General features: G+C 43.8%; 1 protein-coding gene across 3 annotated transcripts in view; it reads left to right on the top strand.

The window, feature by feature from the left end:
- MGAT5 (alpha-1,6-mannosylglycoprotein 6-beta-N-acetylglucosaminyltransferase) overlaps positions 1-21,674 on the top strand; it is a 351,528-nt gene that overhangs the window by 200,390 nt on the left and 129,464 nt on the right. For all 3 annotated transcript variants that reach the window (XM_047722524.1, XM_047722521.1, XM_047722522.1), the window contains 4 exons: positions 2,607-2,683; positions 3,746-3,835; positions 18,912-18,983; positions 20,679-20,840. In XM_047722524.1, the coding sequence (XP_047578480.1) occupies positions 2,607-2,683; positions 3,746-3,835; positions 18,912-18,983; positions 20,679-20,840 (401 nt within the window). The remainder of the gene's footprint in view (positions 1-2,606; positions 2,684-3,745; positions 3,836-18,911; positions 18,984-20,678; positions 20,841-21,674) is intronic.

The raw sequence follows: 21,674 nt of genomic DNA, 5'->3' as shown, positions 1-21,674 counted from the left end.
TAAATCCTAAATTCTGGTTTGGCCTGGGAAGGAAGGGCTCGACCTGTTTCTTACAGAGGTGAATCTTGAACTAGATCTTTGAGGAAGGGTGTTAACCAGGTGGATGAAGGATAGGGATAGAGGAAGGAATGCCCATAGGTGTCCTCCAAAAGTCATTTCAGCAGGTCTTCGCAAAAACAACATTCCTTATTTTGAGACTCTCTTAGCGTAGCAAATGTAGGGGTCTGTGTCTGTTTTTGTAAGTGAAGTTTTGTTGGAACCCAGCACACCTTTTCATTCCCCTGTTGTCTGTGGTTGCTTTCCTGCTACAATCCAGAGTGGCGTAGCTGGGGCAGACACCGTGTGGCTTGCCAAGCCTCAAATATTTACTATCTGGTCCTTCGCAGAAAAGGGTTGCCAACTCTTGGCATAACATATTGTTATTCCTTGAAAGTCTTTTTGAAAAGGACCCACACCGTCAGCGGCCAGGCGTTGATGGCAGGCCTTCCTGGTCTTACTAGTTTATTTTACCAGCCAGTGATTTCTCTTCAGTCCACGCCACCTGACCTCCAACTCTGTAGTCTCTAGTTTCTGTAATTTCTGGCTCTGAATGTCTGGAACTAGAACGGTGCTTAGAGTGTGGAGAGGAAGGGGGGCATGTCTCCCTAAGCATCCCCTTAAATGTCCTGTTACCCCGACCCACAGCTGCTTCAGACTCTGCTTACTTTCTTGGAACCTGTGCTGCTTATTTGCTTGGTAAATTTGCCAAGCAAAATCTGAAACAAATATAGGATCAGCAGTCCTTGAAAGGCATCTCTGTTCTTTGGGGAGGCATCTGTTAGTGGGTTCTGGAGCTCTCTGTCCCCTTACAAGTGAGAGAGAGAAGGAGGGAGCTCTAGGGAGATCTGCCACCTCATGCCTGCATTCATTTCAAAGCCACGGAGAATGCATTTCCAGGAGATCTGTGCTTTTGAAATACTGCTTTCCTAGATATACTGAGTGTACGTTGTGTGGAATTACATAGCAATTGCCAACTTTTTAAGCACCTACTATGGTCTGCGGTGAGAGTCTGCTGTCGGGAGTGCCAGACTAGACTTTCTACAAATATTAACTTACTAAAACCGAGATGAAACAGAGATGCACTTATTTCAGTTTTACAGACAGAGAAACAGAGGCTCTGACAAGCTAAGTATCTTCTGTGTTAACTACTAAATGACACTGCCTGCAATCCATGATGAGGAGGATATTGATTTTATGCTCTAGTTATCCGAGGAGCAGGTAGAATGTTCATAAAAACGCTGAATCAAGAGGTAAAGAATCTATGTTTCAGACTGTCAAAAGAACTAATTTTCAAGGCCAGGTACAGCTTTTGTTTTAGCTCCAGCAGCTACCAACCTCGTTTGAATACCACTGTCGAATGATACTGTGGTTTGGGATCTAATTTCTCATTAGCACTTTGTATAGAAAATTGTTGGCAGTAAGTAATGGTGACATTTTCCAAGCATGTCTGGAAAATATTGTTGGTCCCCGAAGAGAAGCATGTAAGTTTAGTTGTCCCAGTTTCCAGCTGAAATGAGGATTCCTAAACATCAGTCTGATCTTAACCATTCCCTTCTTAAAAGCATTCAGTGTTCTCCTGTGTCCTTTGCTCAAAGATTAAAATATTCATCAGGGCACTTGCTGGAGGCCTTTCCGGTTTGGGCCCTGCCTGATCTCCAGTCTGACCACTCAGTACTGCCCACTTCCAAATTCCACTTGGAGTGTGTCCCTGCATTTGGAGTCTCCCCAGGTCCTTGGACACCGTCTCTCCATGGTCCTTTCACCTGATGCACTCTTGCTTCATCTTCCCATCTTAGCTGAGATGTCACTAGATCCAGGAAGCCTTCTTTGAGCCTAGAGACTGGAGTGGGTGTCCTTCCCTTGGTCTGCCCTCACATCATGTGTTTACACTGCTGCTTAGTGGTTTATGGATCTGGCTGTTGGCTACCACTAAACAAATAAGCTTTTTAGTTTCTTTTTAGTTTTGACTCTGTCGTCAAAAGGAATAGGAATCCACTTGAGCTGACTCATAGAAGGGGAGTTGACCTGTGAGGAAATATGTGAAGCAGTAAGGAGACTTCTGCAGAAATTTAAGAACCAGGTCCATAAGGAGCTGTCCCTCACAGATGTGTCTGGCGGCCTTCTGTACTTCTCTGTACACCGGTTTTGTTTGCCTGTCTTTAGCCGGCCGCTCAAGCACATGTCCTAAAGCTGCCCCTGACCTCAGTTTGTCCGCGTAGCCTAGCATGGCCCTGCCAGCCCTTGTGGTCTCTCCCAGTCTCATGGCTCTGTTGCCTGGTCTCCATTTGCATTCTGTTCCAGTTGCAGATTTTCCAGCAAGCACTGTGGTTGGTTGCTCATCCTTCCGAGCGAGGCCACGTGCCTCGTAGGTCTTTGGCCATCCGGCGGGTGGGTCCTCGCTGCAGACCAACTGGAGCCGTGGCCCTCTGGAGGGTTTTCATGGGTCAGAGCCTGGCTCTCAGTATAGACTCCCTTTTTCTGTTTCTTTCTCTGCCCCTTGCTTGCAAGGGTGTTAGGTTTGTGTTTCATGAACTTTATGGTATCCTTTGTTCTCTTTCGTCTTACAGATATCATTAATGGAGCTCAAGAAAAATGTGTATTGCCTCCTATGGATGGCTACCCCCACTGCGAGGGGAAAATCAAGGTAAGGCAGAAGTAATGTCTGTTCATACCCCCATCTTTAGTCTGCACCGATAGCCTCTTCCTTCCTCTCCCCTCTCTGTAACTCCCCAGTAATCCAGATGGCAAGCAAGCTCTTTAAGGAGCTCATTTCAAGGGTGCCTCAATCCTGCCAGTTTGGGACTGTGGCCATGACAACCCTTGTCTGCTTATGCCAACTCCATGGGGTTAGTCAACAATGGCTCTAACTGGTGAGACTGAGAGAGCCTGGGCCACTTCGGGCACCTGCTGTGTCTTTGAAGCGCCTTCCCCTGGCATTCCCAGCCTCCAGCAGGTGATCCTTCAAGGGCCATTGACAAGGGGCTGCCATTATGTGGGGTCCAGCCTCCCTCTCCCCCAGTACCCAGGCCCCAGCCATGAGGTCTCCAGATTGTGATTTAAATGTCACATTAGCATTTGCAGCTGAGTAACCAGAGATGCTTGGACACTCTTTCTCTCTTCACATTTTTTTTTTAAAAATCCCTTTTTATATGGCCTGCCTGAGGGAGACCACTCCCCTGCTCAGCAGTTTTCAAAGAAAAGTCTCGGTTCTAATATATACTTAGGATGGTGAGACCACAGCCCAGAAGCATCGGCATGGTTCCTGTTCGGGACTCATGCGTGCCATGCACACCTCGAAGGCCTGCATTCACGGTCTCTGTTCCAGGCCCGGTACTGAAGCTCGTGAAACTACAGCTCTCTAGGGAGAAGGGTTTTGACACAAGGGTCCCCTCAGGCAGCTGTTTTTGATAAATGTCCCCTGGCCACTGGCTGTCCTGGTCTTTACTGCCCCAAATGTCTTGCAGCCTTCCTCTATCCTGAGCACCTCTGCTAAGGCCCAGCTCAAGCCAGTGTCTCCCTATGGACCATCTGGGAACTGGGCATCTGTTGTCCCGACCTCAGCTCAGTGACTCTGAGCCTCAGGCCCAAGTCTGAGCCACTCAGTGCTCCTTGCCCTTCAAAGCCTTGCCTTCTCTGTCTGTGGATGTGTGGGCCCATCAGTAACAGGTTGCTCATGGGTGTCCTTACCTGGCTCTTGTCGTTTCAGTGGATGAAAGATATGTGGCGCTCGGATCCCTGCTACGCAGATTATGGAGTGGATGGGTCCACCTGCTCTTTTTTTATTTACCTCAGTGAGGTGAGTCGCTTCTCTGGCTCTGGGGTGTGGAAAGGCGTGGTTAATCAGGTTTGCAGCTAAGCCTAGAATTCGAAAAGTCGAGAAATGTGTATTGTGTTTACATGGTGGACCTGTGGTTCCTTTCTTCATTATTTTCCCCGGCTCCTAAATAGGATAATTCTTTTTTCTTTGAGGGAAACAACACGCTGATGTAGTTATTTACATTTTCTTTCCCTGATTTAAAAAAAAAAATCTAGTAAAATACATGAACATAAAGTTTTCCATCTCGACCATTTAGGAGGAATTAAGTACATTCATACTGTAGTACAACCATCACCAACATTCATCTCCTGATAATTCATCTTGCAAACCTGACACTCTACCCATTAAATAGTGACTCCCTATTCCCCCCTACCTCCAGCCCCTGAACACAACCTTTCTAATCTGTCTCACTGGTTTTTACTCTTCTCACTATTTGTATAATTTACATAGTACTTTCCTTTTTGTGACTGTCTTATTTCAGTTAACTTGATATACTCAAGTTCCATTCATGTTTATAGCCTGTCAGCATTTCCTTCCTTTTCAAGGCTGAGTAATATTCCATTGTGTTACTATACCACCTTTTGCTTGTCCATCTATCCATTGATGGTTACTTGGGTTACTTCCACCTTGGAACTATTGTGAATAATGTGGCTGTGAACATGGGTGTGCACACAACCCTTTGAGACTCCACTTTCTCTTCCTTTGTGTGCATATCCAGAAGTGGAGTGGCTGAATCATATGGTAATTCTGTTCCTATTTTTTTGAGGAACCACAAACTTCTCCAAAGCAATGGCTTCGTTTTCCCTTCCTCCCAGCAGTGCATGAGGGTTCCAGTTTGTCCGTATCCTTGCCAACACTTGTTGTTTTCTGTTTGGTCAGAGTAGCCACACTAACAGGTGTGCAGTGGTATCTCCGGCAGTTTGGTTTGCCTTTTCATAATGATCAGTGACATTGAGCATCTTTTTCTTGGGCTTATTGGCTGAAGTAGGTATTTGCTTATAAGCTGAGCTATTTTTAGCTTTTTTAAAAAACCTTTAGCTGAGCCTTATTTTCATTTCTACCCTTAAATTCAAATAGCAGCTTTTTTTAAGCACGGTGTTGCATAGGCCACATGGCTTGCTTGTAATACGCTTTGATGATTTCTGTTTCATCTTGAAGAAAATGGAGGGGTTGGGGCAGAGTTAAGACTGTCTGGGGCGAGTACGGGGAAGAACTGAGTAGGGAGTGAGAAGCTGGCTTCCCCTCCACCCTTGACGGACAAAGGCAGCCCTAGGGGCTTGTGAAGTGGGTGCTGGCTAATTTCAGAGGCTGTCTACTGCGGTGTGCTGTTGCTATTTGACCAGTAGTTAATAACAGCTCCCTGGTGCTGAACGCAAGAAACGCAAGAAAGAGAACGCCTCCATTTTGAGGCTAATGACATACTTCTGCTGTAATTTTTCGTGTGAGCCTCAGGCGCCTCCCCTCTGTGTCACAAGGGGACAGGGGACAGCTTTTGGGGATGGAGGCCAAACCAGTATCACCACAGGGCACGTGGTGAATTCTCTGGGGTTTGTCCCTTTCCTTTATCTTTATATCTCTTTCCCTTCTGAGAGCCACTCAGACTTTTTTTTTTTAAATATGGTTGCACCATGACCATCCCACAGCCATCATGAAGAGGCCTCAGCGCTAATGATAGTTAAATTATCTCTTGGAAATTAAAAGCACTGTGGGTTGGGCATGTGATGCTCCTCATTAGCATGCTGCTGGCAAATTAATTCTTTCGCATTTATTTGAGTGTGTTTTGGGCTGGGGTAAGCTATGGCCCACCTTCTCATTTCCTTCTCCAGAAAAATGAGGCCCGGGGCCCTGGGTGAACCGGCACTCCAGTGAGAAGTCAATTAGAAGCACCTTTCCTGCCCCAAGGAAAAGGTTCCTCCTTCAGTTTAATTTTCAAAAGTTTCCTTCCCCTTTCCATTTGATAGAATTTAGCCAGAATCCAACTGTGCTCCCTGATTGACAGACTGGGCTAATTTCACGCCTTCCTGAGACTTCTCACGTTGGGCATACTGCTGAGGTCCAGGTAGAGAATTACATCCCACTCTAGCCTTCCCTCCAACTCCCAAGCCAGAGCTGGGAATGTGTGGGAGAACGGTCCAGATGGGAAGGACCACGATTATTTGTGACCTAGTTCTCTTCCTGTGAAGTTGCCACCAAACTGCACTCGCAGTGGACGAAGGATGTGGCTAAGATGAGAACAAGAAGCCTCTGGGGAGTGTGGGGCAGCCGGGGCTGGGGACGGTGTGACGGATCATACGCTCTTGACCCTGGAGCCAGCGTGTCTCATTTTAGAACCCGTAACTATTTTTCCTCCTTCCAAAGTGTGGGATGGTACTTTCTTTGACTTTTCCTCTCTCTTCTCATGCAGATGATCTTTTTTTTTTTTTTCTGTTCAGCTGAATTCAGTTCACTGATCACTTATCAAATATCTATTACGTGCATCAGATGTCAGCAGTTGGCGAGAACTCTGTTTCTTGGCACCGTGATGTGCACTCAGGACGAGCCTAATGGAAGTAGAAGAATGGACGCAGGTAGTAGAGTCAGAGCAGGGCGGAGTGAGTTTCTCTGCAGACAGAACTTGGAACTTCTTTTTTAGTTTAAATCTGAAACCTTGGAACTATGGCATTTAAAAAAAAAAAAAATTGCATTTTGAGGCTACTGGTGGCTCAGTCAACTAAGTGTCTGCCCTCAGCTCAGGTCGTGATCCTGGGATCGAGTCCTGCATCAGGCTCCCTGGTCAGCAGAGTCTGCTTTTCCCTCTCCTTCTGCTTCTCCCCCTGTTTGTGCTGTCTCAAATAAATAAATAAAAGCTTTTAGAAAGATTGCATTTTATTGTGGCATCTTAATCGGTACTCTGTAAGAGAATCTCACCACTGTGGCCTCTTGCATGGGAAAGACTGCCTTAGTGCCTCATCGCTGAGGTCACACTGTCTTTGACGCTTTCTTTAAACAATATACTTCTGGACAAGTGACTTACCCTCTTGGTACCTCATGTTCTTCCTTTATAAAATAATGGTTTTAACTTTGTTTTTAAAGGCTCCTGCTGTGATGATTCCTGAGTGTCTATGGGAATGTGCATAGAACAGAGCCGGGCAGATAGATGACACTCAGAAAACCCAGTTGGTGCCTGTGTGGTTTTTGATGTTGTCATTATTTGAGGACCATTTGGGGGCATTTTATACAGAGACTTGATTTTGTTTTACAATTAGAACCAATTTCTGGTTCTAACACTAATTTATTTTTAGATATTTGATTTCTGGTGATGTAGAAATGCAACTCGCTGTTTCCCTTGACTTCTTTTCTCTGCATATGATGCTTGTGTTTGCATTGGAACTGGGAGCTGGATCTAAGGACCAGCTATGTACCCCTGACCTTGTTAATTTGAAATGACCGGAGGTGGTCATAAAGCCAATTCTGGGCTAGTATTTTCCAAATCCTGAACAGCATCTGTGTCTTTATAGTGCTGTTTTTGGTCTAGATTTTTGTTTTGCTCTGTTTTCCCTCTTCTTCTTGAAACCTTCCTCTTTTTGTTGTTTGATTGAACTGCCTGTCCTATGCCAGGTTTCCCTTGCCACCCCAAAAACAATGAAGGGAGACATCTCCGGTCAACTTGTTTACTTGATCAGCAGATGTTCCAGTCACTTCTATTCTTAATCCTCATGGAAGAGCCAGTTCTGGTTTCCATTTATGTTTAACCTCAGGACTTCAACAGATACAAACGAAAAAAGCCACAAAGTAACTGTGGTCAGTCACCAGTTGAATCCAGACAGCGAGACTCCGCCCAGTCCTAGGGGATAGATGGCGCTCAGCTTTCTTTTTTCTTCCTCTTGGTTGTCTCAGTGTGCCAACTTCCACTGAATTACAGGGCTGTGAACTTCTGCTTGCGCACTCTCCAACTTGTAGTCTATACGTCCTTCTTGGTAAATCCCAGAAAAAGCAGCCAGCAGTATTTCCCCTGAGGTCATACCCAGCGATGCTTGTGATGCGTCTGACGCTGGACCCAGGACTGCGTATGGTGTGAGTCCAGGCACTGCCCTTGTTAGGCGGAAGACAGAAAGAGAAGAATGACACATTATTGAGCCTCGCTGTATGCGAGACACCTCAAATACACAATCTCATTTATCCCCTCCACCCCCACTTCTGAGTAACAGCCAAGTCAGAACAGCTCAGAGAGGCTAAGTGCTTCGTGGTCGTCTCCTTTGCATTACTGTTGCCCCTTCATGTCAAAGAAAAACAGAACTCGGGTAAGTAAGTGATTTATTACCTTTAACTTTGCATTCAGTTCTGGCTCCAAACCTATTGTGTTTGAAATATGGCTCTAATTTAGCTAGTTCGCATTAATCAGTCTTCATGGCCAGTTTTCGAATACTGAGAATTTTGATCACCCCCACCACCACCACCAAAATAAAAGAGAAACAACACTGATTCTCATGTGGATGTAACTCATGCAAGCCAGGTGCTCAGGCTTTTCAGGTGGTGGGAGTAAATGAATGTTTCATTAGGCAGCCTTGCATTTCCAGATCATCGGGCAGTTTATTTTCTGGATCTGTTTTTGCGAGCCATGTAACTACTCCTGTTACAGAGACAGGGCTCTATAAAGTAATTACTCTGTCATTGTTTCAGGTATATTAACTTGGCCCTCTGCAGAGCCTTTTCCCGCTAACAGATTTTATGAAATTTAGAATGGATTTCTTTCCCCCTGTTGCTATTATACTGGTAGATGGTGGTGACATACCGGACACCCACACATTTTTATCTCTTTACCCAATTACTCGAGCAACTCTCCATGCCCTTCTCGACTTCTTCATTTGTTTGTGCTTTTTTTTTTTTTTAAACACTTCTGCTGCCGTTGCACGTATAGTTGCTGGAAAATAAGCAAATTGCCCAGCAATCGATTGCCGGAACTTAGGATATATACAAGTTGTTGCTTCAGACGCCAATTTGGACTGGACAAACGAGTGCACGTGCTTATGTGCATGTATGTGAGACACCCTCGTGAAGGAACAAAGGAGGCAATTTCCTGCCTTCCTCATCAATCTATGTCTTATATTTCAGGAACAACAGGCATAAAGGTCTTTGCCTCTTTCTGTTTTCCCTTGGCAATATGTAAAACTAATATTGGCTGAGCATGCTATTAACCTTGAGTTTAAATTCAGCGTACTTAATCCCTTGATTAATGCCAAGATTAATGCCCAACAGCAAAGGTTGAAAGCTTAAATGTTTGTGAATGCGAGCATGAAATGAAATCCTAATAACCAGTACAATGATTTGGATTTATGGGCTGTGTTGGCTGCTAGAGATAACTTGGAAATGGTGTTGCGTAGACTAATTTGTCAGAGTGGGCAGCAATGAAGAATTGACTGTTTCCGTTGCAAGAGAAAACCTGAATGAAAAATACATAACTAACATTTTGGGACAGGTCAGGGAGTATTTTAAAAATATCCCTCGACTGTTGCCTGAGAATACCAACACATACTTTGGAAAGGTCTAGCCATTTGAGATTGGGAATTCCCTTTCTGTGAGATAATCATTTCTGGGTAGTAAAGGAGGTAGCAGAGATTAATGATCCTGTTTTGCTACTTTTTGAGTTCAGCCTTTCCTTGTAGCTTTTTCATCGGTGGGTTTTCCTTGCTTTTATTACCTGAGTTCTAATGCATTCTGAGGAAATGGATTTTTTTTTAAACTGTCCTGAGTGTATTGGTACCGCTAACTGATCTATTGGTTCCATCCATTCAGACCCTCCTGTCTCCAAGTTTATCTTCTTGGTTGCCCCTCACGTTTGTGAGTTTCACATACTACATCATGGGTACTTATACTTCTTGTTCTGGCTGCCACCTTACAAACATGAGAAGGGCGGGGCACCTGGGTAGCTCAGTTGTTAAGTGTCTGCCTTTGGCTCAGGCCATGATCCCAGGGTCCTGGGATCGAGCCTCACATGGGGCTCCCTGCTCAGCAGGAGTCCTGCTTCTCCCTCTTCTGCTCCCCTGCTTCTGTTCACTCTCTCGCTGTGTCCCTATCAAATAAGTAAATAAAATCTTAAACACACATGAGAAGGGCAAATGACAGGACTTGCCAAACCCCACACCTGCAAGGCACCTCTTGGCTCCTTGAAACGCATGTGGCGGACAGGGCTTCCATGTAGTCGTCTCCAACTTACGTTTTGCAAACTTTTAGATACTGTCTCTTACAATTCCTACTGCATGCCAATGAAGTAGCTGCAACATTTTTATGTTTTGAACTTTTTTAATGTGGAAAATTTTAGACCTATGTTAAAGAAGAGTATAACAAACTTGTTATGGGCCCATGATGAGATGCAACAATTGCCAGTTCATGGCCAAGATCTTTTCAATTACTCCCCCGGCCCATTGTGTTGAAGCAAATTTCAAAGGTCTTAGGATCCGCAAATGTTTCCGTATATCTTTAAGACTCCTTAAAATCCTGTACCTACTCCCAGTGTAACTGATAATACCATTTTATATCTAAAATTAACATAATTCCTTAATATCATAAAATACCTGGTGAGTGTTCGCATTTTCTAGGCAGTCTTATAAATTAAAGTTTATTTATTTCAACTGGGTTTCAAGTAAAGATCATATACTGAAATTGTTGGTGTCTCTTAAGTCTCTTCTTAATGTTAGTTTCCCTTCCATCTCGTTCTTCCCTTTATGTTTTGTCTTTTTTGGAAGAACGTCTTCATTTCCTTAGATAGGTTGTTATACTCTGAATTCTGATGATGATCCTTGTATTACTGTTTGTTTCCTGTAAATTGATAGTTAGATTTGCGACTTGATTAGAGTCAGGCTTAGTATTTTTTTGCAAAACTTCTTCATGGTATTGTCTGCTTCTGTCAGGAGGCACACAATGCCCAGTGTCTCTGTTTTTATGATGTTAGCAGCTGTCGATGACCCATGCCTGGGTTCTTTGATTCATTAGGGATCCCTTCTTAATAGACTATTTTTTCTTTAATTTTATTTTTAAGTAATCTCTACCCTCACTGTGGGGCTCGACATCATGACCCTGAGATCAAGAGTCACCCTCCACCAACTGAGCCAACTAGCCAACCCCTTATGAATACTTTTATGAAGAGAAGTGACTCTTCATTTGTATTTAGTTTCCATGAGAGACCGCTCATATAGGAACCCTGTTTCTCTGTTGGTTTCCTAGCGTCTTCAACTGGTGACCAGTGCTTTATTTGTTTGTTTGTATGCTTCTTGGTTTTATCATTATGAACTCATCAATTGAAACATATTTGTTACATTCAATCTACTCCATTAATTTCTTACCAGTTCTCAAAATGCCAGTTGTCTTCTGGATCCCTTCAACATGACCCAGACAGTTTTGAATGGTTTTTACCTATCTGGTATGACAAAATCTTCCAGGTTCCCCTGACACAGTTTCTACCCTAGACCTGGAATTGACCATTTGTCTGAGGACCACCAGTTCCTCTCAGTGAGAGACCACGTCTGGGTGCCAGAAGCCTTCATTGTTCTTGGGTTTTGCTGAGTGCTGGGGGATGTAACAACGAATAGAAAAGATGAGCTTTCCTCATTAAGGTTTTGTTTTGTAGGGGGAGACAGACAAAAACAATAGTAAAATGTATATTTCTTAGATTGTATTAAGCACCATGGAGAAAAATAAAACAGAAGAGGGTACTAAGAAGCACTTATGATGAATGATGGTGTCAGTTTTAGATAAAGTAGTTGGGAAATGCCCTACTAAGAAGATGAGAGGATGATACTGGAGCATGAGTTTGAAGAAAGCAAGAGAGTAAGAAGTATAGATGTCTGGCAGGGGTATTTAATGGGCAATGACAACAATAAGTGCAAAGGTCCTGGGGTGACTATCAATATCCAACAATAAAAACAAGTTCAAGAAAACTAATCTCCAGGGAGATTTTTCTCTGTTTTGTTCACAGATATAATGGTGTCTGGCATACATATTTATTTAATAAAATATCCTGTTTAGAGCACTTTCAAAAAAATAGGTGATAGATTTTTGTTTGTTCTGAGTAACTTCTCCCAGCTATCACCTTTCTAACCTTGAGAAAAATGTTGTGAAATTCATAACATTAAAATCTGCTAAAACATTAAGTTTGAAGCCAGGGGTATTTCGAGCGCTTATTCTCAATTTAATGTAACGCTCTTTCATATTAGGTCTATAAGACATTGGAGGGACTAAGAGAATGGAACGAGCCATTTATATTAGAAGGCACAGCTTTCTTGCCCATCTTTTATTCTCATTGTCACTTGAGCATTATTTGCCTGCATCTATGCTTGAGGCAAAATTACATAATAACACAGAAGAGGCACTCTGTCCCCTGTGTCTAGAATGTGACTACCTCTATAAATTGGGTGCCTTTGGCTATCGAAGTGTAGATGCGGCCCAATGGGGCCAGCGTTGCCACTGTGGCATGCTCAGCAGAACGTGTGCCCAGGGAGAGCTGGTTATAGGAAAGCATCTCCGTGCATCCCTGTGTGCTTGGCTACAAAGGAATTCACTTGCTGTCTTCCCTGTGAGAGGGAAGATTGACACTGCTTCCCCTGTGGTGATTTGGGATGGATTTTTGAACCTCTGTGACATCCTGCCATCAGCACCCGACTGGTTTTTGATATGTGGAATACTTATTGTAGCTTTTGTTGAAATTCTGCCCCTTCCCTAGCCCCCAGAGAACAGTGTTGGATTGCACCAGCCATTGGCTCTCTCTGTCACACGTTTGGTCCAGAACTCTCTGGTTATAATATTCCTGCCTGCCTTGGTAGGGGGCAGTCATGTACAATATTAGAGAATACACGGGAGGCTCCATAATGTGTCTGGATACAGCTACCTATGTGGCCTAGAGCTTTCCACCTGGTTTCTCTTCAGTGAGATGGAGGGAGAGCCTGCCTCGCCCACCTCAGTGTGTTGTCAGAAGGTTCTCATGAGATGACAATGGCGGGTAAGGGCCACCTAAGTAGAAAAGAGGATCATCGTGAATATCTTTAGTGCTCAAGTCATGTCCTTGAACCATTCATTTACCACTCCAGTAATGAGCCGAGTCCCTACTATATGCCAGACACTGTTCTCAGGGTGGAGGATAGAGCCCCAAGCAGGCAAATTGAAATTTCTGTTCTTGAGGAATATCATTCACACAGGACACAGAATCATTTCCACAAGTGCTGCGTGTTCCGGGGTGAGCGGGGGGAAGTAGGGTTAGGATACAGAGCAGCCAGGTAAGTAGGTCAGGGAAGGCTTCTCTGAGAAGTTAGAGCATAGTGTGGTGGTAAGGGAGTCACACACGGGAACCCTCTGGAAGGAAGAGTATTTCAGGGAGAAAGAATAACAAATGTAGAAGCTCTGAGATGAAGGGTTCCCACGTAAAATACCCAATGATATTTGAATTTCTGGTAGACAGTTTCTTTAAACTATAAGTAGGTGACAAACACTGCATGGAACATACTTATACTAAAAAAATATATATTATTTATCTGAACTTCTAGTTGAACTTGCTGTCCTTTTCACTCACACACACACACACACACACACACACACACCCCTACACACGCATATCGGGCCGCCCTTGTGAGGTAAGGATGTTCTGTTTGGACTTGGAAGGAGGCTCTTGTATGGAGGGCAGGGTGAGTGAGGCATCCAGGGTTCAGGTCCCATTCTGTAGGATCTTGATATAAATTCCAGGCTTAATTCTAAGTGCAAGGAGAAAACCTCTAAAGGGTTTGAGTTAGCGTAGGATGTGGTCCAGTTTTGGCTTGAAAACAATCATGCTTGCTGCATAGAACAGACGTTGGGGGCAGAAGTTGCCAGCAGGGAGTTCTTACTCCTTTCATTGTCCTTACAGCACTGCCACACAGTAGGAGCAAAGCAGACTTGTTTTGAAGGATTTTCTATAGAAGTTTTAGGCAATTATACTCCAACACTGAAGAGTGGACTGTGCTGGCGAGACCACGGGACACAAAGGTCTGGGTTCCATGTGCATCACATGGTGATTAAGGGAACAGATGGCACGTCATTCCTCAGCCGTGGGTCCTCCCCGTGCTGTGTCCTCATCCGGCATGATAAGTGGCCTTTCCCAGGGGATTGTTTGAAGACCAAGTGAGGTTATGTGTGTCAGGTGCTTATCCTACTGCTTGGCTCCTCGTACAGTGTAGCTTTTATTTTTATCCTTAGTCTCCCTCACCCTGCCCACCATACACAGCCGTTTCCTAACAAACAATTTAGCCCGAATATTTATCAGCTCAGGTGTTTGATGCAGAGGACCAGTCTAGAGAGCTGAACCACACAGTGATGGGTAGACATCTTTTACCATTTGCATTGGATTTTTGAGACTTGAGAAAGGGGAGTGGGTGGGAGACAGAGCAGGGTAGAGAAGGCTTTTTTTTTAGGCATATACCTCCATGAGTAAAGTCATTCAAAGTTATCATCAGTATGACGAATACATGTATGGAGGTATATGTATCTATATCATATGACTTATCAGTGTATTAAATGAACAGATATATAGTCAGTTGTATCTTTTTGATATATAACCAACTAGCCTGCATAGGATGAGGGAGGGTTATCTTTTTCAGATCTTGGAGTCATCTAAGGGGAGCCTGGGTGGCTCAGCCGATTAAGCATTTGCCTTCAGCTCAGGTCATGATCTCCGGGTTCTGGGATTGAGCTCCACATCACACTCCCTACTCAGCAGGGAGTCTGCTTCTCCCTCTACAACTGCTACTCCCCCTGCTGGTTGCTCATTCATATTCTCCCCCTGCCCCCAAATAAATTAAATCTTTGTGGGGGGGGGGGGGGAAGGAAAAGGTCAGCTGAGCCAATGCCTTCATTTGGTAAATGAGAAAACTTAAAAGCTAAATGGTTTAAGTTTATATGCCTAGTTGTTGGTAGAGCTGAGCACAGAGTCCATTTTAGCTGATTCCAGATTCAGTGCGCTTTCCCTACTCCGCAGTTGTCTGTCCCTCACTAAGCTTGGCCTTTAAGGGAGGCTCTGACATGTTCTGGTCAGGGGAGCAATAGACCCCAGTTGTCACCCAGCCCTGCAGCTCACTGGTGAGCTTACCATGGCAAGTTCCCATCCCCTTGGAGCCTTGACCCTGGTGATGGTACCCATGTCACATGGCTCTTCAGGGGATTAAATTATATAATGCACGCAAGCTTATTTGTTTTTTTTCCCAGAGATCCTGACTTACTGTAAGCCTTCAGTAAGTGACTATATGCTTATGTAAGGTAACTCCTTTAGAAATTACTCTATTAATAAACATTTGTTGTAAAAAATCATAATGTGCAGATTTGCATAAAGGAGAAAATGAAAAGCACCCATAATACCATCATCCAGAGATAAGCTCACCTTTCTTACAGATTTTCCTCATTGAGTTTTGATTGCATTTACTATCTGAAAAATACAGCATGAAATTCTATATGTTAGTGATCCATTAGCACCAAACACTTCACATTAATCATGAGAGAAGAGGCCACGACAGTACCTGATCATTATTCTTTCCAAAGAGTAGAATGTTACTATAAAGTTATACCAGTCACACATAAATTTGTGCATATAGATTTTAAACCTTCTACTAGTTTTTGCTATGATTTTATTACTACTTTGCCCTCTTTAAATTCTAACTTGAGCTGTATATGTATCAACCAGTGGTTTGTTTTTTTCTGAAATATAACAAATTGTCCATTGTACAGACCTTGGAAGTAAGTGTGACCTACATGAGTTGTTTTGGGACTTTTTTAGGACTCACATGCTCATGGTTAAGCTGCAAAACCTTCTCAGATCAAAGAAGTTTAAATCATTGGGAGGAGGCATATCAAAGGTTAATTTTATATCTCCTTATTCCAGAAAGGAGATTTATAGGTCTCTCTGCATGGATCATGTGGTAATGTTCCAAAGTTCTAGCCTGGCTGGTTTTTTTTCTGTTTTTCTTGCCTCTTCACTTGTGGCCTGAGGATAGTGTGCTAAAAAGATGGGTTCTGGGAAAGGAGTTTTGCCTTCAAATGGAAGATTGAGTCATGGTTTGGCTCCTCTGTTGATTATTGCGTGCGTGTTGCCATGAACTCAGGTGGTTTTCAATGTGTAGATGTACTATGGTGATTTGCAGACTATTTGAAAACTATCCAGTTCCTTCCCTGGCAGAGGTCTTGAGGCAGGGCCCCCAAACTCCCAGGAGCTGGGCAGGGGTAGGTGTGGACAGTGGGACGGTCCATGGTGCCTGCACCCAGGGCAAATACAAAATCCTGTCCCAGGGAGAGTGCCAAGGGTCACAGTTGGAAAACTGTGGCCAAAGGCATGGACATAGGAAGGCAACAGGCCAATGTAGGCCATGAGCGTTCTAAGAAGCAGGGAAGACATGGTAAGAATAATTTGAACTAGAAGACCTTCCGGAGCAGGAAGGCACTGGGCTCATTGTAGGGTCCAGCTTTCTTGGGGGTTTGCTTTGCAAGGGCGGTGGGGGGGGCAGTTGGACTCATTAAATGGCCCTAGGTAAATCAGGCAGAAAACAAAATTAAGGATTAGGAGGTTGAATTACTAGTCTTAAGTAAGACTTTCCCTGAGTGTTATTAATGATACTCTTATTTAGGAAAATGTTGCTCATTTGCGGGCTGTTTGTTTCAGTCTTGGAGTTATTGCCAGTACTGGCTTTCTTCCAATCTTGGTAATCCTCTGAGGTTTCAGGAAAAAAAATGGTTTGGTTCCCCACCCGCTTCCCATGGGGAAATTGGTTTATGTATAATTTAATTATTTTGTTAGCCAGTCATCCTGTCACTGTGTACAAAAACAGCAACCTTAAAAACCACCATCTTCATTCAGTGTCAGAGATGTTCATAATTGCTTTTTCCTCCATTATAAGTGAATATATAACAGGAAGATTTCTTGCTAAAAAGCTAAAATGCACTGACTCTGTTTTCTGTACTTTCAGCGATGCCCTTGAAACCTTGCAAAGTATTATCCAGTGATTTAGAGTAACAAGAACTGAGATAAATGATCACTTTCAAAGAGGAATTAAAGTCCTGAGTATTCTGTAGGGAAGTCCTATTTTAGAAGATCCCCCCGGACAGTATTTTCATCTGAGTGAATTTGGGGAGGTTCTTTTGAGAACAGAAGAGCAAGGAGGGAATGTACTTTTCTTTGTCAATATCTCATCTTGCTCCTGTCTCTCCGTTTGATGGACTTTCTTTATGCACAGTCTTGTTTCATCTTTCCCGATTAGGCTATTTGTGGGGAAATTCTTTATCCTGACATGTGGCTGTGAACACGTCGTTACTTAATTTAGTGTGAGGCTGACTTCAGATCTGTACCCTGCTCGCTCCTCCTCATCCATTTTGTGTGGGGTTGAAGGTCTCACAGTGTTTCTAGCCCATCGGAAGCCTTCATGTTATAAATATGCCTTATAGCAACGTTTTATTTAGTCCATTTGCAAGAATTTAATTGGAAGTAGATAATTCACGCTGGCCTGAGATTCCAAGGTGCAGATGTTTGCACTGCTGCTGGGACCAGCTGAGGCTTCATCTGCTTGTAGGCTGCTTTTCCACTGGTTTTCCCTCATTTCTCACATGTGTGGAGCCCCAGATATTGCTTCTCACCATGATACTGCTGCAAGGGCTCCGTAATTAGGCACAGCCATCCAAGACAAGTCAGTATTTTCGTTTTTTATGAGTAGAAACCATTTCAGCTTTCCTCCTGGGGAGTCCTTTTGAGTCTCTGAAGTCATTCACAAATATGGTAAAGTCTAATTTTACTCCACCAGAAAAAAAAGAGAGAGAGAGAATATTGGTCTTTTCCTATCTAGGGATTCTACCCTCCCCCAAGCTTTGCTGCCCTCCACTTATTGCTTTCTCATCATTTGCACAGGCGGATGGCTTTATGCAAATCACATAGTTATTTTGGTCATAGTCAAAATTACCTGGCATTAAGCACAATTTCCAGATGAGGGAAACTGCTGTGTGTGTTTGAAAACGCACCCCAAGCTGATGGGCAAACCATCTCGACGGAATCCTCGTTCCTGGCGGAGGAGGCCGTGGCCCTCCGAGGCTGTCCCCCTTCCACATGCTCTGTGTATTACTGTAGGCCCAGCTAGCCAGAGAAAGAATGCAGAAAAAGATAGTTTCAGTGACCGTTCATCAGCCACCTTTAATGATGTCCTCACTTATGTGTACACAGGGGATCTGGTAGCTTGGCATCATTGTATGGCCAGTTTTAACAAAGAAGCCAACAATATTCGTCACTGCAGCTTTCTTCTTTCTTTTACTAGAAACTGTGATTATTATTATTTTTTTTTTTTTTGCCTAATTTTGTTCGGTAACCTTTTTGAAGGAATTCCTGTAAAATTGGGCGGTTTTGCTCTTCCCCTCAACTCTTTAAACTTCTGTGCATTGACAGAACAATCCATCTTCTAGAGCGGCTCTCGCAAGATTGCTGAGGGTTTTTTTTTTCCTCCTTTTTCCTTTTATCTCTTTTCTGATAGTTTTTACCATCTTCTTCTTTGAGATGAGCTAGTGTGAAGTGAACAGCCAGAAAATGAGGGGAAGTCTTGATCAATTAGCCTTAAACGATGAGCTGCTTTCCTAATTCTGAGATGAATGAGGGAGCTCTGTAGCTCAAACGCCATGCAGTTTCCTTTCCAGACATGCTGCAGCAGATAATAGAGCATGTCTGTCCTTCCCTTCTCATTCTCCTGCAATCTCTGTCTTTTACCTTTTTGCTGGGAGACCTCCCCCACCGCTCTCCATCTGGTGTAGACAGACACATGAGGCTTACCAGATGAAGGAGTCTGCAGCACGAAGTACTTTGAAGGACAGATAGAAAGTGTAGCTGTGGGCTCCTTGAGACCTCTGCTATGGTTTCCTCCATGTGAGAGGTTCCCTGCATCTATGCTGCTTGCTGAAAGCATGAAAGCCTAATAGCAGGAACAACCCCTTAAATGTAGTGGTATTGTGTGCTGGGAATGGTACTTGGTGCTTAGTACGGACATTATATGGTTTACAGATGAACCAGCAGACTTAGTGTCTCTTGTATATTTTTCAGGTTGAAAATTGGTGTCCTCATTTACCTTGGAGAGCCAAAAATCCCTATGAAGAAGCTGATCATAATTCATTGGTGAGTGATTTTTGGAAACTAGGCTTGTGATTTGGTTCTGTGCCAAGGGATACCTTCGGAGTTGGCTAGACAGGCCCACTATAACCTGAAATCACGGTAAACAGAAGAACTTCTCTCAGCAGGCCTGTGGAAATTTGGGGGCTCAAATCAGTTCACCAGTAGTATCTGTTTCTCAAGCAATTCTCTGGGGCGGGGGGGGCGGGGGGGCGGGGGGGGGTCCTGAGTGACAGGCTCCTGAGAGGAATGAGACCTGGTGCCAGACGTGGAGGTGCACTCAGCAATCTCATGAGAGTGATGGGTGAAAGTCGTGACCACACCTGCATAGAAGCTGAACTATAGGCCAGTGGGAATGAATGAGAAAGCGGTGATCTCAGCCTGCAGGGGTTAGGAGAGTTTGCAAAGAGATGATGATACTGGAGCTGAATTTCAAATGATGAGTGAGTTCACAGTAGATGAAGGAGAGGAGAAAGATGTGTCTGATGTGCAGGGGGAAAGGTGCCCGTACCAGAGTTTGGTGTTTTCAGGGAGTAGATCACAGTTCAGTGGGCAAGGCCATAGGGTATCGGATGAGCTTTGGTGGAAGATGAGATGGGAAAGATCATTAGGGACCATGAAAGGTTTTCTGTGCCACATTAAAAGCTCATGTCTTTATTCTTTAGACCAAGGGTCAGCAGCCCTTTTCTGTAAAAGGCCAGAAAATGAATATTTTCATCTTCCCAGGCCAGGCCATAAGGTCTCTGTTGGACCTGCTCAGTTCTGACCTTAAGTGCAGAGGGCAGCTATAGACAGGATGTAAATGAGAGGTATGGCCATGTTTTCGCAGAACTTTCTGTACCAAAACAGGCACCTGGAGGATCTGACTCCCCCAGCCACAGTGTGCTGAACCATGCTGTAGGCCGTGGGAATCTTGGGAGAAGGTTGGGTCAAGGAGGGATCAGGTGAGTGTTGAGAACAAAGCATGTGACTGTTGGGGGATGGAGTTAGCATGTTCTTGATGTTACGAAAAATAAATAGGAATGCTGCTGTTTTTCTGTTATTCTGATCACTGGTTGTACTCAGCTACATTAGAAAAGTGTTCTTCCTGGCTTTTAAATTATTTTGGCCTGGGTTTTAAATTTTGTTGAGCTACGGTAGGAAAATGGTATTGCTGGCTTTTAAATTCCTTAGAAAATAATGAGCTTTTGTTTGTTTGAGATGGGGTCAAAACTGGAAGATGAGCATTTATTTCCCTGCTTAACTCTGTGGGCAGATGAAGGCTTTCTGGCAAACTACACAATACCAAGCAGCCTGTTAAGAACTGACTTTACTTTTCCAGGAGTCTGCTGCCTTGCAGTAGATCCAAGTGGCAATAAATTCGGGTGCAGAGAATTTCAAGGTACATCGAGCATACTCATTGCAAAAAAAAAAAAAAATGCATTTTAATGTAACTCTGGGCTTTGCGGTGACTGTGCTGGGCCTTTCTCAGTTTCTCATTTTTTAATGGTGTCCCATACAACAGATGAGCAGTCAGGGGCCTTTACTTTAATTTGTAATCCTGGGGCCTTGAAGTAAAGCTCTGCAGCAGACAAGCCTTACTTTTGAAGCCCTGTATTTAATTGACTAGCTCTTTCAAGTTTTCAAATGTCACATCATGACAACCATTCTGCCTTCTGACTTTTTATCTTCTGTTCATTTTTATTAAATTTCTGTTTCTAGGCGGAAATTCGTACGGATTTTAATATTCTCTACAGCATGATGAAAAAGCATGAAGAATTCCGGTGGATGAGACTCCGGATCCGGCGAATGGCTGATGCGTGGATCCAAGCTATCAAGTCCCTGGCAGAAAAGCAGAATCTTGAAAAGAGAAAGCGGAAGAAAGTGAGTTTCTGAGGAATTCAGTTCGGTTAGATGCCAGTTTTCTTTTAAAATTCGATTTTGCTTGGAAACAAGACTAAGAGAAATGTCATGTCTCAAATGATACTCCCTCAGGGTGAATCTGCTCAGTCTCTTGTACAGCCTTCTTTGGGCTTTCCTTTCCCCTGTGACAGTAATCCTGCTTAGCAGGGACCAGCACACACACTTCTCAGGTGAAGCCAAGCAGGGTATGTGCCTGTGAGAGTTTCCTTTGAACCGCCCTGACGCTCTGTCCCTGTGGCATCGGGGAGCCTAACCCTCTTGGCTTTACCTACAGACAGCCTTGGAGAGCTTGTTGTCACATCGTCGTGGCAATCTCCTGGTCGTGCTGTTTGTCACTTCTGGGCTTTGGGCAACTGCTGAGTTCCGTTGCTGCTATGTTGAATTGGTGCTTCTCCTTGTATTCTTGAGGGAGAGATACTGTCAATTAAACTAGAGCCAATCTGTTTGAATTCAAGGGGATTTGCTTAGAAAACCTCTGGGAATAACCCTGAGTATGAAACATTTTATACCCTATAAGGTAGAGGTTAAATGGCCTTGGCTTTAGAGTAACTGTTTGGATGATAAACAACAGAGCAAATTACACAGTCTTTAGTGTACCCACATCTAAAAATTAATTTAAAAAGACTTTGGTGTTCCTAATTTGACTACTTTGATATCCTCAAAAAAAAAAAAAAGGAAATGGGAAGGATGAGCTTACAAAACCCTAAGTCACAGTTCAGTGGTTCCATTTTTGCTAAATCCCTTGAGTTTATGAGACAGAAGGTGCAAAAGTTCAGGCCCCAGATAGTCCTCTGT

The sequence above is a fragment of the Lutra lutra genome, chromosome 3 (genome assembly GCF_902655055.1).
Source record: "Lutra lutra chromosome 3, mLutLut1.2, whole genome shotgun sequence".
Classification (NCBI taxonomy): Eukaryota; Metazoa; Chordata; class Mammalia; order Carnivora; family Mustelidae; genus Lutra; species Lutra lutra.
Note: the sequence above shows the minus strand (reverse complement) of the source record. Positions and strands in the feature narration are given on the sequence as shown.